Source organism: Vipera ursinii, assembly GCF_947247035.1.
Source record: "Vipera ursinii genome assembly, chromosome: 1".
Lineage (NCBI taxonomy): Eukaryota > Metazoa > Chordata > Lepidosauria > Squamata > Viperidae > Vipera > Vipera ursinii.
This window is the reverse complement of record NC_139512.1, coordinates 16,974,420-16,992,179: the sequence shown is the minus strand read 5'-3', so window position 1 is coordinate 16,992,179 and position 17,760 is coordinate 16,974,420. Positions and strand designations below refer to the sequence as shown.

At 58.1% G+C, this 17,760-nt stretch overlaps 1 protein-coding gene across 1 annotated transcript; it reads right to left on the bottom strand.

The window, feature by feature from the left end:
- Positions 1-352: 352 nt before the first annotated feature.
- On the bottom strand, positions 353-16,071 carry USHBP1 (USH1 protein network component harmonin binding protein 1). The gene is made up of 15 exons (XM_083362184.1): positions 15,995-16,071; positions 15,121-15,269; positions 14,183-14,310; positions 13,461-13,585; positions 12,748-12,960; positions 11,405-11,485; positions 11,030-11,154; positions 10,414-10,554; positions 9,811-9,908; positions 8,289-8,394; positions 7,753-8,017; positions 6,422-6,637; positions 4,620-4,717; positions 1,593-1,715; positions 353-1,182 (listed from the first exon to the last, which is right to left on the bottom strand). The coding sequence occupies exons 1-15, from the start codon at positions 16,001-16,003 to the stop codon at positions 927-929; spliced, it is 2,133 nt and encodes a 710-aa protein (XP_083218310.1). The 5' UTR covers positions 16,004-16,071; the 3' UTR covers positions 353-926.
- Between the last annotated feature and the right edge of the window lie 1,689 nt (positions 16,072-17,760).

Here is a 17,760-nt window from a genome sequence, read left to right as displayed (position 1 = left end):
GATTTTTTGTCTTCCATTTTTAATTCCAGCGGTTGGGGGGGGGGAGCCTCCTGGTTGGACCCTTTGCACTCATTTCTCTTTCTTTCAACGGCTCTCCGGTCAAACCTCTTTCCAGTTATCTGGATCTTTAGGCATCCAGGACCCTCCTCCCCCTCTTGCAGCTTCAGACTGCTAGGGCTGGAAGGGACCTTGGAGGTCTTCTAGTCCAACCCCTGGATCAAGGTCGGAGACCTCACAGAGCAAGCCAGGTTTTACTGATGTTGATCTCAAAAACAAAGGACATCATCACGTTTGAGCCTCCTCCTCCTCCCCTCCTCCTCCTCCCCCTCTTCAGGACAGAGAGGACCAAATGGTTTGAAAGAGGGGTCAAAGAGGCCATCTAGGTCCCAACTGAACACCCCTCCCTCAACAGAGGGGGAGGGAGCCAACATCGTCCATCTCCAGTCCACCACACAGCCCTTCCAGCACTTCCAAGGAGGCTCCACCCCCACTTGCACCCCTCAGGTGACCCCGAGGACACAGAGATAAACCTCCAGGTGGCCTCAAGGACTCTCCAAAAGGAGGCAAATGACCGGCTGTCTGCGAGGAGTATAAATCCTTCCATTTCCCCACCACGCAGTCAGAGCTGAAGAAGCTTCTGGGATGGGAAGCGAAAGGTCTTCAAAGGAGGAACAAGAAAGTCCAGTGGCCTCTTGAAAAAGAAGCACCTTTGGGGACGGCCGTGACCCTGGGTGGCTGGGAATCTCCACAGACCCTCAGCCTGTTACAATGACAGCGGGAGCCTTGTGCTTCCAGACTTAGCTCATCTGGTCGTGATTCCTGGCTGGTCTACCCAGCAAGGCTGATGGGTCTTTAGGGGGAAATGACCGTTGCTGCCCCCCACCCCTTGCTGGTCTGCAGGTGTGTTTGTGTGTGTCCAGAAAGCCTCACTTTCTGCTCCACAGAAAGGACGGGACTTCCAAATTCCCGGGCGGGCCCAGGATGCTCTCGTCCATTGTGGGGGGCCGCGGGGGGCCGCTCTGTGCCCCTGCGGACACTCGGTCCTGCAGCTGGTGGAGGGCTTGCGCGAGAGCCTGGCGCTGCCTGGCCTGGCGCCTGGTCATCAGCCCCACCTGGGTCTCCAGCTGCCCCACCTGCGTCTCCTGCTTCTGACGGGCCTTCCGGTAGGCGAGGAGCAGGGCGCTGCGAGGAGAGAGGGGCAAAGGGGGGGCTGAGTAGGGGGTCCCAGAGCAGCCTGGGAGCCCCGTTGCCCACGGAAGGACCGGCGGGGCCCAGAGAAAGCAGGATGGGTCTTCCCTAGATTTGGTGTCCCCCAGATGTGCTGGCTGAGGTCGATGGGAGTTTTAGTCCAACACAGCTGGGGTGTGTGTGTGTCAAGGGGCTGTGGGAGGCTGGGACAGCCCATCTTGTTTCCCTCCTGGCCACTCCATGCTAGGTTGTAGCTGGTAGACCGCTGCTGTCCATGGCAGCTTCATCTTAAACCCATACCTTATCAGTTTAAAGAGAAGGCTTCTCAGGGTGCAAGGCCCCCCCGGAGGGTCCGGAGGCTGAGGGGCCACCAGGGGGAAAAGGGAGCCCCTCCCCTCACTTACCTGTGGGCTTGGAAAAACTCCTGCATGAGCTCCATCTCCTGTGCCTCATGGGCTCTGCAGTCCTGGCTCTTCTCCTCCAGGTCCACCGAAAGAGTGTGCAGACGGTCCTTCAGCGCCTGGATCCTGACGGGGGCCGGAGGAGGTGAAGGTGAGGAGGAGGAAGCCCCCCCGGCAGAACGAGAGGGGAGGGGTCCCCCACCCCGGGATCAGCAGCCTCCCCCCCGTCATTGGCACCCAGAAGCCTGGCTGGAAGGGAACGATGGGGCAGGGAGTGCCCAAGGGGGAAGCCGGCTCTCCCAGGAGGGCCGAACTTTCCAGCCCTTTGAAGACGGGGGGGGGAGAGAGAAGGTTCACCTGCCCCCCCCCCCCACGGCCCACTTCTCCAGCCTTTTTGCAGGATACAGGTAGTCTTCGACTTACGACCGCTCATTTAGTGGACCGTGTCGTAGACTGGAGATAGACAATGTCATATCCCCCCCCTCTCTGTAGAGGGAGGGCAGTTCAATTTTGACCTAGAGGGTCTCCTTGACCCCTGCCTGGTCCCCTCTGTTCAGAATGGGGACGTTGCCATCTTGGAAAGAGCGGCCTTGGTCTTTCAAATGCCGATGGACGGCTGAATCCACTCCTCATGGCTTTCATTTCCTACGTCAACAACCCTCCTCTAAAACAGGGCTCTTCAACCGCCAGAACCCTCAGCCAGCGTGCCGGGTTGAGGAATTCTGGGAGTGGAAGTCTGCCAGTCAGGAGGGGGCCATAGTTCCCCCACGCTGGCTGAGGAATTCTGGGAGTTGAAGTCCGCCAGTCACGAGGGGGCCATACTTCCCCCACGCTGGCTGAGGAATTCTGGGAGTTGAAGTCTGCCAGTCAGGAGGGGGCCATAGTTCCCCCACGCTGGCTGAGGAATTCTGGGAGTTGAAGTCCGCGAGTCAGGAGGGGGCCATAGTTCCCCCACGCTGGCTGAGGAATTCTGGGAGTTGAAGTCCGCGAGTCACGAGGGGGCCATCGTTCCCCCACGCTGGCTGAGGAATTCTGGGAGTTGAAGTCCGCGAGTCACGAGGGGGCCATAGTTCCCCCACGCTGGCTGAGGAATTCTGGGAGTTGAAGTCCGCGAGTCATGAGGGGGCCATAGTTCCCCCACGCTGGCTGAGGAATTCTGGGAGTTGAAGTCCGCGAGTTGAAGTTCCCTCCTTTCCCTCCGCTGAAGCTGGGCTGCCTCTGCAAATCGGAATCTCAGGATTTCCCAATGCAAGTTTGCCTCTCTTCTTTTTTCTTTCTTTTTTAACGGATTGTAAATCAGATTGTACAAGCTGTGCAGTTCTGGCAGGTAAGCGGCTTGCAAACACGGGTTCACTTGAGGCCGCTGCGAGCAAACTCCGGAAGGCAGCGGGGCGGTGGAGGGGTTTGATGTGGACAAAGCAACCTCTCTTTTCATGGGGGGGGGGGAAAGGGCAGAAGGAGACACTTTTACAGGTCCTTGACTTACGACCCATTTGCTTAGCGATGGTTCAAACAGCTACAACTGGAAAAAATGTCCTTTCACTTAAGACCGTCCCAGGATCCACTTGAAATTTGGGCGCTTGGCAACCTGGCACGTATTTGTGACGGCCGCAAGGTTTCTGGGTGGTATATGATCACCGTTTGCAGCCTTCTCTCCGGCAAGCACAGTCCAAATGAATCAGGACAGAGCTGGAAGGGACCTTGGAGGTCATCTAGTCCAGCCACCCTGCCCAAGCAGGAGACCCTACCCCATTCCAGACAAATGGCTCTCCAATCTCTTCTTTAAAAACCTCCAGCAATGAAGCACCCACCACTTCCGGAGGAAACTTCTGTTCCACTGATTAATTGATCTGGGATTATAAAATAATAGAGCTGGAAGGGACCTTGGAGGTCATCTAGTCCAACCCCCTGCTCAGGCAGGAGACCCTACCCCATTCCAGACAAACGGCTGTCCAATCTCTTCTTAATTATTTCCAGTGACGTCTGTTCCACTGGCTAATAGGAATTAATTAAGCTATTAGTTAATTGGAATCTTTTTTTAAAAAAAAATGGGGGAAGCCGGATTTGCTTAGCCACCTCATGATTCACTTAACAATCGCAGCGATCCCTTTAATGGCCATCCCACCCCCCCCAAAAAAAAGTTTGCAAAATCGGGCGTGGATGGCTCAACCAGCTGCCTCGCTCAGAAAATGGAAATACTTTCCTGAGTTGTGGTGGTGAGTCAAGGGTTACCTCCGTGCACCAGCTGCGGAAGGAGGATTTAACATTTTCAATCTCCAGAAACTGAGACAGAAATTGAGAGATTTCATTCTGATGTACCCAGCCGCTCAGATTGGGATGCAAATCGCCCGGCAAGCCATAATAAACGCTCTCTCTTTCTCCCTCCCCTGGGGGCTTAGAAGGAAGTTGGCATTTGTGGGGCTGGATATGATTTTATTCCCTTGGTTTACTCGGACTTTAATACTCAACGTGCAGAAGAAGGCTGCCAATTTTGGGGGGGGGGCAAGGGGGGCACGTTCCTTCTAAATTCCACGCTCAGCATTTTGCATTTTACACTTCAAATCCCTGGGTTGTTTCTTTTTCCCCCCAGGGTTCAAAAACCCCAAAGAGAGGGGCCCAGCCACCAGGAGGGACCCCCCCTTCTCCTCCTGACCTCCCCACTGCTGGACTTCAGGGGATGGAGGTGGCAGCAGGGAGGGGTCTTTCCAGCCCAATGGGGGGGGGGCACAGAACAGTCCACTGCATTCCTCTGGGTGGTGGTGAGGGGTCTTCTCACCCCCCCTTCTGTGGGTGGGGGGAGCAAAGAGGGGGGGAGCATGGCACTCCCTTCTCTCACAACTAACAACATTCCTCCCACGCCCCCCCAGGGAATTTTTTCCCCCTTCCCTTTCCTCCTGGAGCCCCCCCCCCCCCCACGATGCCAGGGGAGCAGAGACGGCGCCTGGCCTCCGAGCCGCTGTGCCAGCTCCCTTTATTTATTTTACTTCTTAAACTGGTTTGCCTCCCGTCTCGCTGCGAAGGGAACCTCACCGATCCGAAGTCTCCAGGCATCGGAGCCTCAGGGCCTCCGGCCCCGTCCGGGCCAGGCTCCCCTGCGCGTTCCTGGGGAGGCCATCGGGCGCAGCCGCCTGCATGTCGGTAGAGGAGAAAGCGGGTGAACGCCTGGCCAGCCACAGGCTTCCTGGCTCAAGGTGTGTGTGTGTGTGTGTGTTGTGCGTGAGTTGTGGTTCCTCCTGGACCCACATGCCCCCCTCACAAGTCACCCCACCCTCGTCATCCCCCGTCTCGACTGCTGCGATGCGCTCTGCATGGGGCTGCCCTTGAAAAGTATCCAGCGCTGCGTGGTTTGGGCAAGTCTAGATTTGCACCCGGCGCCACCTCTCTTGCGGGAGCAGCACGGCTGCCGATTTGCTTCCGGGTCCAATTCAAGGTGCCGGTTGTCATCTTTAAGGCAGGCGCCACCTTAAGGGAGCCCTGGTGAGAATGCAGCATTGCAGGCTGACTCTGCCCACTGCCAAGTGTTCGATTCTCACCGGCTCAAGGCTGGCTCAGCCTTCCAAGGTCGGTAAAAGGAGGAGCCAGATTGTTGGGGGGGGGGAACAACACGCTGACTCTGTAAACCGCTTAGAGGGGGCTGAGAAAGCAGCGTGAAGCGGCATATAAGTCTTATTGCTATTGCTATTCTCTCCTTCCCCTTCCTTCCCTCCCTCTCTCCTTCCTTTGCACTCTTTCTTTTCTACCTTTCTTTTCTTTCCTTCCCTCTGCACCTTTTTCTGCATTTTTTCTTTCTCTCCTGCTCCTTCCTTATGTCCCTTCTCTTTTTCTCTCCCTTCTTTCCCCTCCTCCCTCTTTTCTTTCTTTCTTTCTTTCTTTCTTTCTTTCTTTCTTTCTTTCTTTCTTTCTTTCTTTCTTTTTCTTTCTCTTTCTTTCTTTCTCTTTCTTTCTTTCTCTCTCTCTCTTTCTTCTCTTTCTTTCTTTCTTTCTTTCTTTCTTTCTTTCTTTCTTTCATTTTCTTTCTTTCTCTCTCTCTCTCCCTCCCTCCCTCTTGTAAGAGCCCTGTTGGTGCGGTGGTTAGAATGCAGCATTGCAGGCTGACTCTGCCCACTGTCAGCAGTTTGATGCTGACCGGCTCAAGGTCGACTCAGCCTTTCGTCCTTCCAGGGTCGGTAAAAGGAGGACCCAGATGGTTGGGGGCGAAGAGGCTGACCCTGTAAACCGCTTAGAGGGGGCTGTGAAAGCAGCGTGAAGCGGCATATAAGTCTAAGGCAGGGGTAGGCAACCTCGGCTCTTTTATGGCTCATGGACTTCAACTCCCAGAATTCCTGAATCAGCTGACTCAGGAATTCTGGGAGTTGAAGTCCATGAGCCATAAAAGAGCCGAGGTTGCCTACCCCTGGTCTAAGGGCTTCTACGATTGCTGTCCGGTCTCTTCTTGAAAACCTCCAGTGACGGATCACCCACAACCTCCGGAGGCAATCGATTCATTTTTCTGATTATTTTTTCCTCAATTCCCCCTTGATCCTATGCTGGATCTCTCCCTTAGGAGCTGCCACCACTTTCACTTCCTGTCCTGCCTTCAGGTGCCTTGGAGGACAGGTGGAGCCCCCTCCCCAGCCCCCCAGGCACCAGGGACCTGCCCTACCTGCCCCCTTCCCCCCCCCCCCAGTCGGTCTCATGGCTTGACCTGCCCTTTGGCCAGGCTCGGCCAATGGCGGGAGGGGGCCTCCTCCCCCTGCAGGATTGGGGACCCTTCCCAGCACACCTGTCTGTCCTGGAGGGGGGGTGTCCCCTGGGATCCAGGAGGGGCACAGAGGAGTTGGGGGGGCTCTTACCCCAGAGTCCTCCTCGCTGCTGCTGCTGCTGCTGCTGCTTCCTCCTGTTGGGGAGGGGTCCGGCTGTCCCCGGAGGGCCCGGTGCTCCCGCTGGAGGGTCCGGATGACCAGCAGGCAGGCGGCCTCCTGGGCGGGCAGCGTGAGGGTCCAGAGCGCCAGGCCCCGCTTGGCCGTGGCCGCCAGCTGCAGCCGGGTGCCCAGCTCAGCCAAGGCCTCCTGGGAGGGGGGCAAAGGGAGAGGGAGGGTGGAGGGGGGAAATGGGGCCCGCAGGCAGCCCCCCCGGGCGTTTGGGGGGCCACAAGGAGGGAGGACGGAAGCCGTTCCCTGGGCTCCCCCAGATGAGGCCCCTTCGGCTCAGTTGCAGACCCCCCCCTTGAAGACCCACCCGCTGCTTCGGATGGGGGGTCAGGGGGGCCCAAGAGGGCAGACGAAGACCGTTCAGATTTATGACTGCAGCCGGGAGGAGGATTTCTGTTGCTAAGCAAGCGGTTGTTAAGTGAGTGGTGTCCAATTTAATGACCCTGTTTTGCCAGGGTCGTTAAGTGAATCCAGCTTCCCCACGGACTCTGCTTGTCAGGAGCTGGCCGGGAAGGTGGTGGACGGCAATGATTCCCATCCCAGGATGCTGTGACCATCATAAGAACAGGTCGTCCTCGGCTTATAACCATTCATTGAGTGACCGAAGTGACAACGGCAGTGGAAAAGGCGACTTATGACCATTTTTCACACGACCATTGTGGCACCTCCACGGTCAGGCGATTTACCTTCGGATGCTCGGCAACTGACTCATATTTACAACGGTCGCAGGGATCCCCTTTTGCGACCGTCTGACAAGCAAAGTCCGAGGAGAAGCCAGGCCCACTTAACAGCCGTGTTACTGACTGCACAACTGCAGTGTTTCACTCAGCAACCCTGGCGACCAAAGTCGCAAAAAGGGGCAAAACGCACTTGACGAACGTCTCACTCAGCAACCTAAAGCCTCGGCTCGGATGAGGTCGTAAGTGGAGGACTGCCTGGTACAGAGACCGAGAGCAATTGGCCAGCCCGGGTTTTGCAGAGGTATAAAATAAAACTGTGTGTCTGGGGGGCGGGGTGGAACTCCCCAGGGAAGGAAAAAAAACCTCAAGAAAACAGATGAAAAAGGGAAGCCAAACCCGCACGGAATGGAGACGGACGGGAAAAGGTCCACCTCGGGCTGGCCGGCTGGACTGCTCTGCGCGGCAACATTTTGCTGCAGCTCTCCCTTGCTCAGGAACCCGAGGCCACTGCCGATCTCTTTCTCCCCCCCTAAAAAAAAGACAGGACCCCCCCTCCCTCCACTGCCTGCTCACCCGGCCGCTGTGCAGCTCCCGCAGTAGCCGGCCCTTCTCCATCCTGGGCAGGGGGTCTGGCCTGGGCAGCGCCTCCTGCAGGGCCCTCCGGCCCTCGGCCACCCTGGCTGCGATGCCCGCGCTGAGCCTGGCAGCCACGGGGCCCAGGCCTGGGGCGGGCGGGGGGGCAGGCAGCTTCAGCAACCTCTGCTCGGCCCGCAGGTGCCCGATGGACGCCCGCAGCCGCTGCCTGGCCTCCTCCTGCGGGCCGGCCAGTTGCCGGGAGCTGAAAGGGAAGCAGATGGAAGTCTCCCAGAGACACCCAGGCCTTGGCCAGCTTTCAGACGGGTGGACTTCAACTCCCAGAATTCCTTAGCCGGCCTTCAGACGGGTGGACTTCAACTCCCAGAGTTCCATCTCTTAAGACTAGCTGGATTCTTTCTGAGGAGTTTTGGACGCAAAGAGTGCCTCCCCCCTCTGGCCCTTCCTCCTGGCTCACCCTCTCCCCTCCCTTCTGTGACGACCCCACCCCAACCCCCCCAGCCCCTCCCCGGTACCTGTCCCGGACCCCGTCTTGGTCCCAGGGACTCCCGTGGGGGACGCTGCAGGCTTGCAAAATCCGGACAGCCTTCTCCAGGGCAGTCTGGGGGTCCTTGGATGCCCCTACCAGGAAACGCAGGGAGGGAGATATCATAGAATCCTAGGGCTGGAAGGGACCTCAGAGGTCATCTAGTCCATCCCCTGCTCAAGGCAGGAGCCTTACGCCTGTTTCTGAAGCCTCCAGCAAGGACCCCGAACCTATTCCACTTACTTACTCAATCCCAACAGCAAACGTAAAGAAAATAAAATGATGGATGAATAATTTTAAAGAAATAAAACAAATAAAATTGATGAAAGCTTGTGCCGTTTAATGAAATTTGTGGGTTGGAAAAGGGGGTGGTCAGGCTGCCGGCCCCCTTGCGTTCCCCCCCCCCCCGGCCTGGCCCTCACAGCTCCGGCGGGGCTGCTGCCTTCAAAGGAAGCCCACGGCATCTGGATGCCACGGAGGATTGTCCCAAGGTGCTTTTTTTTTTCAAAAGGCAACTGGACTTCTTTGGTTTTCCCTTGAGGAGGTTTCGCTCCTCATCCAAGAAGCTTCCTCAGTTCTGCCTGAATGGAAGGCTTGATGTTCTTGCCATCATCCGGGTCGTTGGCGCTCTCTCTGAGGGTCGTTGAGGCTGCTTGGAGGCTTACCTGTGCCTTTATCCGAGGGGCCTCAACAACTCTGAGGGAGTGCCAACGACCAGCGGACTGCAAGGAATATAAATCCTTCCATTCTCCACCATTCAGGCAGAACTGAGGAAGCTTCTGGGATGAGGAGCGAAACCTCCTCAAGGAAAAACAAAAAATGTCCAGCTGCCTTTTGAGAAAGCACCTTTGGGGCAACCGTGACTTGGGTGGCTGAGCACTGCATAGACGAGGGAGGACTCTGTGTGTGTGTGTGTGTGTGTGTGTGTGTGTCTTCCAACCCCCCCCCAGGTGAAATTCATTTAAGACCTGACCCCCAAATCACACCCTTTTCCCCTTCCCACACCTTTCACTTTGGGGCCCTGCTCTTTTAACCCCCTAACCAGCCACCTCACGGTGTGTGTGTGGTGGGGAGCCTTGTACCCCAAGAGTGTGTGTGTGTGAGAGAGAGACAGATGTTTAAACAACATCTGTAAAAGAAAGCAAGAGACTTGCAGGCCTGTTGGGTGGGTGTGGGTTATTGTTTCAGTCTTCCAATGCGGGGCTTGGACTGCTCTCCGCGGCCCCCAAGGAAATGGGGCAGGGTGTGGTCAAAGATGTACCCAGCGGCTGAAACCTCTTCCTTCTCTTCCCCCCTCCTCCATTTTCTCCTGGGTCTCTGGAGACCCTTCCTTCTGCATGGCTATTTATTTATTTATTTATAGCCCCTTCCCAGGGACCTTCTGGTGGGGATGGAAAGCAGGCGGAGCGAGGTCCCACCTTGCCCTGCCCCAAAGGGCCCCCCTCCCCCTTTTGCGGCCCTGTGGGGGGGAGGGAGAGAGAGAGACGGTCCCCCGCTTCCCGGGGTCTCACCTGCCCAGGGCGCCTCTGCTCCCGCCTCTGGGCTCCCCGGGTGGTCCTCCGCGGCCGTCAGCGCCCAGAGGGTCTCGTAGGCCTCCAGGCAGCGTTCGCTGGAGGGGAGGAGGGTCAAGGGGGGAGGGGGTAACAGGGGCCACTCAGACCCAGAGACCGCCCCCCCACCTCCCCAAAGGAGATGGTCTTCTGGATGCTGCCCCCCCACTGGATTAAGGGGAGGGGCCCTCGACGGTCCCTGCTCTTCCCTCCTGGCAGCCCTGCGATGTAGGACAGGCAGGCTAGATGGGGAGGATCAGCCTCCGCCCCAGAGCGGGCCCCGCCTGCCAATCACCAGCCCCCAAATTCATCCAGGTGAGGCTCTCTCTGCGGCTCAGCTGAAGCCAGCAGGAGGGGCGAGAAGCCCCCCTTTCCTCCACCCCGTTTTTCCTGGCTCCCCGGAGACCTCGTCTTTCTGCGGGGCTACTTATTTATTTAGGGTGGGGGGGCCCTCCCAGAGACCCTGCCCCCAAGGAGGGAAAAGGCAGGCGGCCCCCGGTTGGGCCCAGAACGGAGTGGTGGGAAACTCCTGGAGGGTGCTTTGCCCCCCCCCCGGCGACTCACCTGCTGCGGACGGCCAGGGCCAGGGCGGTCTGGCAGGACTCCTGGCGTCCGAGCAGCAGGCTGAGGTGCTCCGCGTCCGTCTTGCACTCCCGCAGGGCCTCCGAGAGCAGCCGGTGCAACCCCCGCAGCCCCTCCACGGACCTGGGCGGGGGAGAGGAGGGGGAGCTTGTACTACGGGTTGTAACCCAGGTGTTCCAAGCCAGCTGATTGAAGAAATGGCCCTAATCGGGCTCCATTAAAGCGAACCCCAGGCGACTGGGAGGGTCCTCGAAGCCCCCCTAGACAAGGCACCACAACAGCTCGGAGGGAGCGAGGAAGGCCCCCCTGTCCCCCAAAGCCCCCCCTTCCAGAGGTCTGACTTGGAAGAAGGCCGGGGGGCAAAACAGGGGCTTCCAACTCCCTGGCAGGATGGTTGGGGGCCACGGGGCACTGTTACAGCCCTCCCCGGGACAAATCAGCCAAGCAGGGTCTCCATGCACGGGACCCCTGGCTGGGAGTCTTACAGAGATTGGGGTGGCACCCCGATGGAACTCTCCTCATGCTGGGCAATCCCCCCCATTTCAACTGCCCCCCCAAGAGCAGGCAAAGGAGGGTGGGGGGCGTCAGGGACCCCTACCTGTGGAGATGCTCCAGGCTGGGCTGGGTCTCTGCAGAGACGGATGCTGGTGGGGTCTGGGTGGGAGGGGTGCCGGTGGACCCCCTGGGAGGGTGGAGGCCAGTCTGAGCAGCCCCCCAGGGATCCTGCAAAAGGCAGATCAAGAGCACAGCAACACACACACACACACACACACACACACGCACGCACACACGGCCAAGGGTTACGTCTCAGCTCCATTTTGCTGAGCGCTTCCCCCCCCAAGCCAGATCAACCTAAATCATGGCAAACCAGCCGAAAAGTAAGCAAAAAGGGGGGAGAAGCCCCTCCCCTTTGGATCTGGGTGCTGAGCCCCCCCTCCCCCGCCTGTGCCCGAAGGGGGCTCCCTTGCAGCACCTGGACCCCTTCCCCGAGGGGGCCGGGGGATCCTCCGGAGCAGGTCTCCAGCCTGGACAGGCTCCCCTGCAGCTCTTGCACCTGGACGGAGAGAGGGGGGCAAGGGGGGGGTCACTCAAACCCAGGAGCCTTTCAGATCCCCCCTCCAAGCAATTCCCCACAGACCCCAAAAGTGGGAGAGAGCGGGATGAGGAGCCACACTGCTACAGTGCCCGGGAGGGGGCTGTTTGAGGGGCTGCTGCCCCCCCCCCTTAATTTTTGGTTGCTCATGAAAGGATGGAGAAGGAAGACCCTTCCCCACGGGGGGGGGTGCCCCATGCAGGAGCCACGGGGGGGGGGCTTCTCAGTTGCTGCCTCCTTCCCTGGCATGAGACGCCCCCAAGAAGGGGGGCTTCCCCAGAGGTCTCTGCTCGGCCCTGGGATGAAGCTTTAGGCTCTGCTGGGTTGGGTGCCCCTTCCTTCCCTTCTCTTCCTCCTTCCTTCCTTCCTTCCTTCCTTCCTTCCTTCCTTCCTTCTCTTCCTCCCTCCTTCCTTCCTTCTCTTCCTTCCTTCCCTCCCTCCCTCCCTCCCTTCTTTCTCCTCCTTCCCTCCTTCCTTTCCCTTCCTCCTGCCCTCTTCCCTTCTCTCTCTCCTTCTTTCCTCCCTCCCTCCCTCCCTCCTTTGCTTCCTCCTTTACTTCCTCGCCCCCTTCCCTCCCTCCCTCCCACCCCCGGACCCCCAGGCTAAGCCCCCCCCTCCCAGGGCCTTAGGCAGGGCTAGCAGGATCTCCGGCTCCCCCTGCTGGATCTGGTGGGCACCAGCGGCGGCGGCGGCGGCGCTGGGAGGGCGGGGGTCCCAAAGGGCCCTCCCCCTCCAGGCGGGGCTTTCCACGGGGGGGCCAGAGGAGCCCCCGAGCGAGGGGGGCAGGCGCCGGGCCGACCCCGTGGGGCGAAGAGGGCCGGCCGGCCGGGGGGCTTCCTCCTTCCCAGGAGGGCCGACAGCCACGGAAGCACGGCTGGAGTGGCGCCACCTGCAGGCCGAGGGGGGATCCAGATGTGAGCGGGGGGGGCAATGCCCGTCAGAAGGGGCGGGGCTTCGCTGACCCTCTGGGCCAGGGGTCTTCAAACTCGGCCCTTTTATGACTCGTGGACTTCAACTCCCAGAATTCCTCAGCCAGCGTGCCTGGCTGAGGAATTCTGGGAGTTGAAGTCCGTGAGTCATAAAAGGGCGGAGTTTGAAGACCCCTGCTCTGGGCTGTCCCGGGCCTCCCCCCCCGCAACTGCCCCTGATCTGAGCATCTGGCGAGGGGGCTGGTGGTTCGCCCCTTGCCAGCCCCCCAAACCGCCCCCCCCGGTGCCCCCTACCTTCCTCTGGAGCTTGCCCCGCTCCTGCTGGGAGGCGGCGATGGAGGCCTGGGACCGGCTCAGGAGCTCCTGCTTGGCCTCCAGCTCAGCTCGGAGGGACCCGTTCCTCTCCTTGTAGAAGGCAAGCATCCTCTCGCAGGGGGGGTCCTCAGCCTCCTGGGGGGGAGACCCCCAGCTCCCCTTCTGCAGCTCCACCAGCCTGGCTTCCAGACCCTGGCACAAGGTGACCAACCAGGGCCCACGTTTGCCACCGGCCGGCCTTGGCAGAGCCCCACCTTTGAGGGGAGACCCCTCTGCCCCCACCCTGGAGGCCCCCCTCCAAGGCCAACGGCGGTCTGGACTAGCCCCCTGATGCAGATGTGCAAAGATCATCAACAGAATTTTTCTGTTGAATTGGTTTATTTATTTTTGTGAAAAATTCTTTTTAAAATTGGGTGGAAATTTTACTTGTTGAAAAGTGGGCAAGAAGACACACTCCACCTCCTGGCTGGAAATACAGGATACCAGACCTGGAAGGGACCTTGGAGGTCATCTAGTCCAACCCCCTGCCCAAGCAGGAGACCTATACCATTTCAGACAAGAGGCTGTCCAGGCTCATCTTCAAAGCCTCCAGAGATGGAGCAGCCACAACGTCCGGGGGCAGGACATTCAGGTGTGTGTTTGGGGGGGGTTCAGCTGCTCATCCCCCTCCCTCCCTCCCACCCCCTGCTCACCTGGGCCAGCTGGGCATATCCCTGCAGCTCGGCTTCCACGCTGGGAAGGCGGTTCCGGTAGGACTGGAGGACGTTCTCCAGAGAAGTGACCGCCTTGTCAACGTCGAGGAAGAGGTCAGCCTTCCCTGGGAGACAAAAGCACCAGGACTTTCCCGATCTTCCTGGACCACCTGGGATCCCCCAGCCCAGGTCAGTGAAGTCCAGAGGGGTCAACCCCCGGAGGTCAAGGTGGGGATGGGGGTGGGATGAACCAGGCCTGCGGACCAGGAGGAGGGATGGGGAGGCCTGGTGGGTCTCGGACGAAGGATCCCCTTCCCCTGGGAACCCGTTTGGGAGGTCCCGTGTGAGAAAAGGCAGGGAGGGGGGACCAATCTGGGGGATGGACTAGAAGACCTCCAGGGCCCCTTCAAATGCTAGTGTTCTGGGGGGGGTCTCTCCGAAGGAGGCCGGGGCCTTGTGCTCTCCCAGGGCTCAACCTCCTTGGCCCAACGCAGACCGACTGGCGCTTCCGTTTCCAGCAAGAACCGGTTTGACCCAAAGCCCCGGTCCGTGGCTCCTCCGAAACGAAGGGGCCGGGCGGGAGAGGAAGCCGCGGTCAGCAGCAACCCAGCGGCGGCAGCAAGGCTGGCGTTTTCTTCCCGGCTCCTGATTCGAGATTTCCCACGCTTTGCCCAGCGAGATCCAAGGCTCCCCCCCGCCCCCCCGCGCCAGGAGGGTCTTACCTTCTTGTTCTGGACCGGCTGGAGGCGGAGGGGACGGGGTCCTGGTCCGCCTGGCAAAGAGGGACGGGCATCGGGGGAGGCTGGCGCTGGACTCGGAGCCCAGATCGGAAAAAAACCCATCCTCCTCCCTGCAGCGGAAGAAGGAGGCAGGGGGTCGGGCAGAGGTTTGGCCTGGGGAGGGGGCTCGACTGGGGCAGAGGGGGAGGGCGGGTAGGAAAGGAAATGCCCCCCCTGGGGACGCCACGGACACGTCATCCTCATCATTCCTCGGAGACGTCTTTTGACGTCAGCCCTGGGATCTCTGGGTGGTCTCCTATCCAAGATTTAAGGCGTGCAGAAAGCTGCCCTGCAACGCTCGGAAATCGCACCCAGGACTGGCGACTTCTGCTTAGTGACTGGATTGTAACAGGGCTGAAAAAGTGTCTTTTCCCCCAGGAAAAGTCGGGGCTCAAAAGTCAGGCGCTTGGCAACCGGCCTGTACTTGTGCAGCGTCCGGCCGCGTCCCGTGGTCATCGGTTGCGACCTTCCCGGCCGACATCTGGCAAGGATAGTCAACGGGGGGAGCTGGATTCACTTAATGACTTAACAACAGCACCGATTCACTTAGCCACTGTGGCGAGAAAGGTCGTAAAATGGGGCAGAACGCACTTAATAACCGTCTTGCTTAACGACAGAAATCTCGGGCTCAGTTGTGGCCGTAGGTGAGGACTAGCAGCAACAGTTTTTCCTCTTGCGTTGGGGTTAGATAAATTATTTCACTGCAGAGGTGCCCCAATCCTCCATAATACGAAATAACCTGCTTTTTTCTGGTGGATTTTCACCATCCCAGCTCTGCCCGGAGCCCGTGAGGGGGTTCCTTGGGCCGTTTGGACCACCCACCCGAGAAAAGTGGGGCTAAAGAGGGGGTGGGCACCGGGGGGGAGGGAGAAGGGACTGACCCGGCCTTGTCCCGCTGCAGCCGCTCGACCTTCCCCTGCAGCCGGGCGATGGTGACCATCAGGCGGGTGATGCGCTCCTCGTAGTGCAGGACGGCCTCCTCGCCAGACTCCTCCTGGGGGCCTTCCCCGCCGGGGGGGCCCAGTTCCCCCTGCAGCCCACGGGGAAAGGGGGAGCATCAGCCTCCCCCCAAGATCCAGAGGGGCCCTCCCGGCTGGGGGATTCTGGGGGTTGAAGTCCAGCCGTCTTAAAGCTGACCCGGCTGAGGAATGCAGGATTAGACCACCTCCCCTCTGCCCCTCCCCTCCTTTGCCCCCTGCAGGCCACCCTGGAGGGCCACCCGGCCACTGCTTGGCCCTGGACTCGGGCGTCCGCTTTGGCCCAGGGCTGCCTTGGACGGGGCAGGAAGCCCGGAGTTGCTTTCTCCAACCAAACACCGGAAGCCAGGAATTATTTTTTGGGGGGGCAGAGTTTCCTGTGTTTTCCCCGGGAACAATGACTTGTTTGTCCCTCCAGTATGAATCCCCTCCACTCCTGGCTTCCAGACTGGGGGGGGGGGGTGGCTGGGATGCCAGGCCCGGCCTCCGTCCAGGGACCCCTCGCAAGCCCAGGGCAGCTTCGCCAGGCAAGGAAACCGAGAGCGTTGGTGACGCCCCTGGCAGCTGGCGAGCCTTTTGCTTGCTATGCGCCTGGGTGATTGCCAGGGCCCCTCAGAGATCAACCAGTCCACCCCAGCTGCCCCCAAAGCAGGAAAGTAGAGCACTTCATGTGGGAAAGGACTGCTTAAGCGGGGTTTCTGGAGTTCTAATGGAGACTCGGGAACCCTCAAACTGGACTGGAGGCTTTCCCATGGGACCCCCCCCAATTCTCATCTACCTCTTCCATTCTTTGTCTTCGTTCTGTCTTCTCCCCCTGCAAGCAGGCTGGTTCTTGGCTCCGTCCTGGCCCCGTTGGCTGGCTTTTCCTGTTGATCTGCAGCCTTCCCAGCTTCCCTACATGTTTCCTGTCCTCCGTGAGGGGAAGGGGCCGTGCCCTGGTCAAGCCTCGCCTCGCCTTCATTCATGGCCCGACAACCGGCCGTATTTATAAGTGTGACACAAATCGGGACAGACAACCATTAGATTTTGTTTCAAAATTAAGACTGGGTGGACCGTAAAATCTGTGCTGGGCCCCTGTGGAGGTTAGGGGGCCCTGTAGAGACGGGGGAGCCTCGTACGGAGGATTAATTTCGCTTCATGGCACAGCATAGGGCAGCGTTCCTCAACCTTGCAGCTGAAGCTGTGCAGCCGAGGAACAGCTGGGGAATCTGGGAATGGCTGGGGAATTCTGGGAGACAGCTTCAAGCCAGCAAGACTGAGGAACATTGGGGCTGCAGTGAGTTTACAGTCGGTGTAACCCTAAGCGGGCAGGACTGAGCTATCATCTGCGGGGATGCAGGGAAGGTGCTGTTGCTGGGATGCTGCTGGTGAAGCTGGGCAGAGGCTGCTCCTGCCCAGGGTTAGCGCCCATGAAAGAAAGACACAGAGATCTCTCGGGGAAAGGGCCCCGCTGCTCCTGGGATGCACCCTGGATGCTGGACACTCAACCACGAGGAGCAGTGGACCTTGTTTATTTATAGCAAAAGCAACCAATCACATTTTATTGTTATTCAAATAGACCAATCATGGTTACACGTGTGTTCTTCTGAACTATCCTAAAAGGACATAGGTGTTAGAGGTAGATACCAAATACAGTAATGACCAATCATTTGCAGGAGACGTCAGAATTTACCTTAAATTGAATAGCCAATGGTGTGGAGGAATACTGTGACCATGCCCTTATCTGGCTGCAGCCAAATGGCCTCTCCTAGGTTCCTTTGTTTTCTGGGTTTATGACTTACTTCCTTGCACATGGTTCACTGACCTTATCTGGCTGTAGCCAAATGGCCTCTCTGGGTTTATGGCTTACTTCCTTGCACATGGTTCACTGACCTTATCTGGCTGTAGCCAAATGGCCTCTCTGGGTTTATGGCTTACTTCCTTGCACATGGTTCACTGAAGACTTTCCATGGTAGAAAAGTATTAGCCAGAAAAGTACTAGCCAGCTACATGTATAGGAACAGAGATCATGGTTATTCCAACAATCATCGGCAGCGTCTCTGCTTCATTGTGTGTCCGTTGCAAATGGTTGTATTAATTGAATGCAACAAAAAGAAATCTTCAGGGAAAGAAAGAAAGAAAGAAGAAAGAAAGAAAGAAAGAAAGAAAGAAAGAAAGAAAGAAAGAAAGAAAAGAAAGAAACGAATAGAATAGAATAGAATAGAATAGAATAGAATAGAATAGAATAGAATAGAATAGAATAGAATAGAATAATAACTTTATTGTCACTTTGAATGTACACTAATCGGCATACATTAAAATGAAATTTTGTTGCATTCAGCTCTGAAAGGGTCACCACCTCTGATATACACTTCATAAATATGACAAAAATAAATGAACACAGAATTGCGCATACAGCCACATATGTGACATGACACAGAGAGACCAGGCAGTCTGGTTCGGGTTAGGTCTACATCTGCATGGCGGGAAAAATGAACCTTGCCAGGCAAAAAAAAAGAAGAAAGAGAAAGAAAGAAAGAGAAAGGAAGGCAGAAAAGGAAAAAG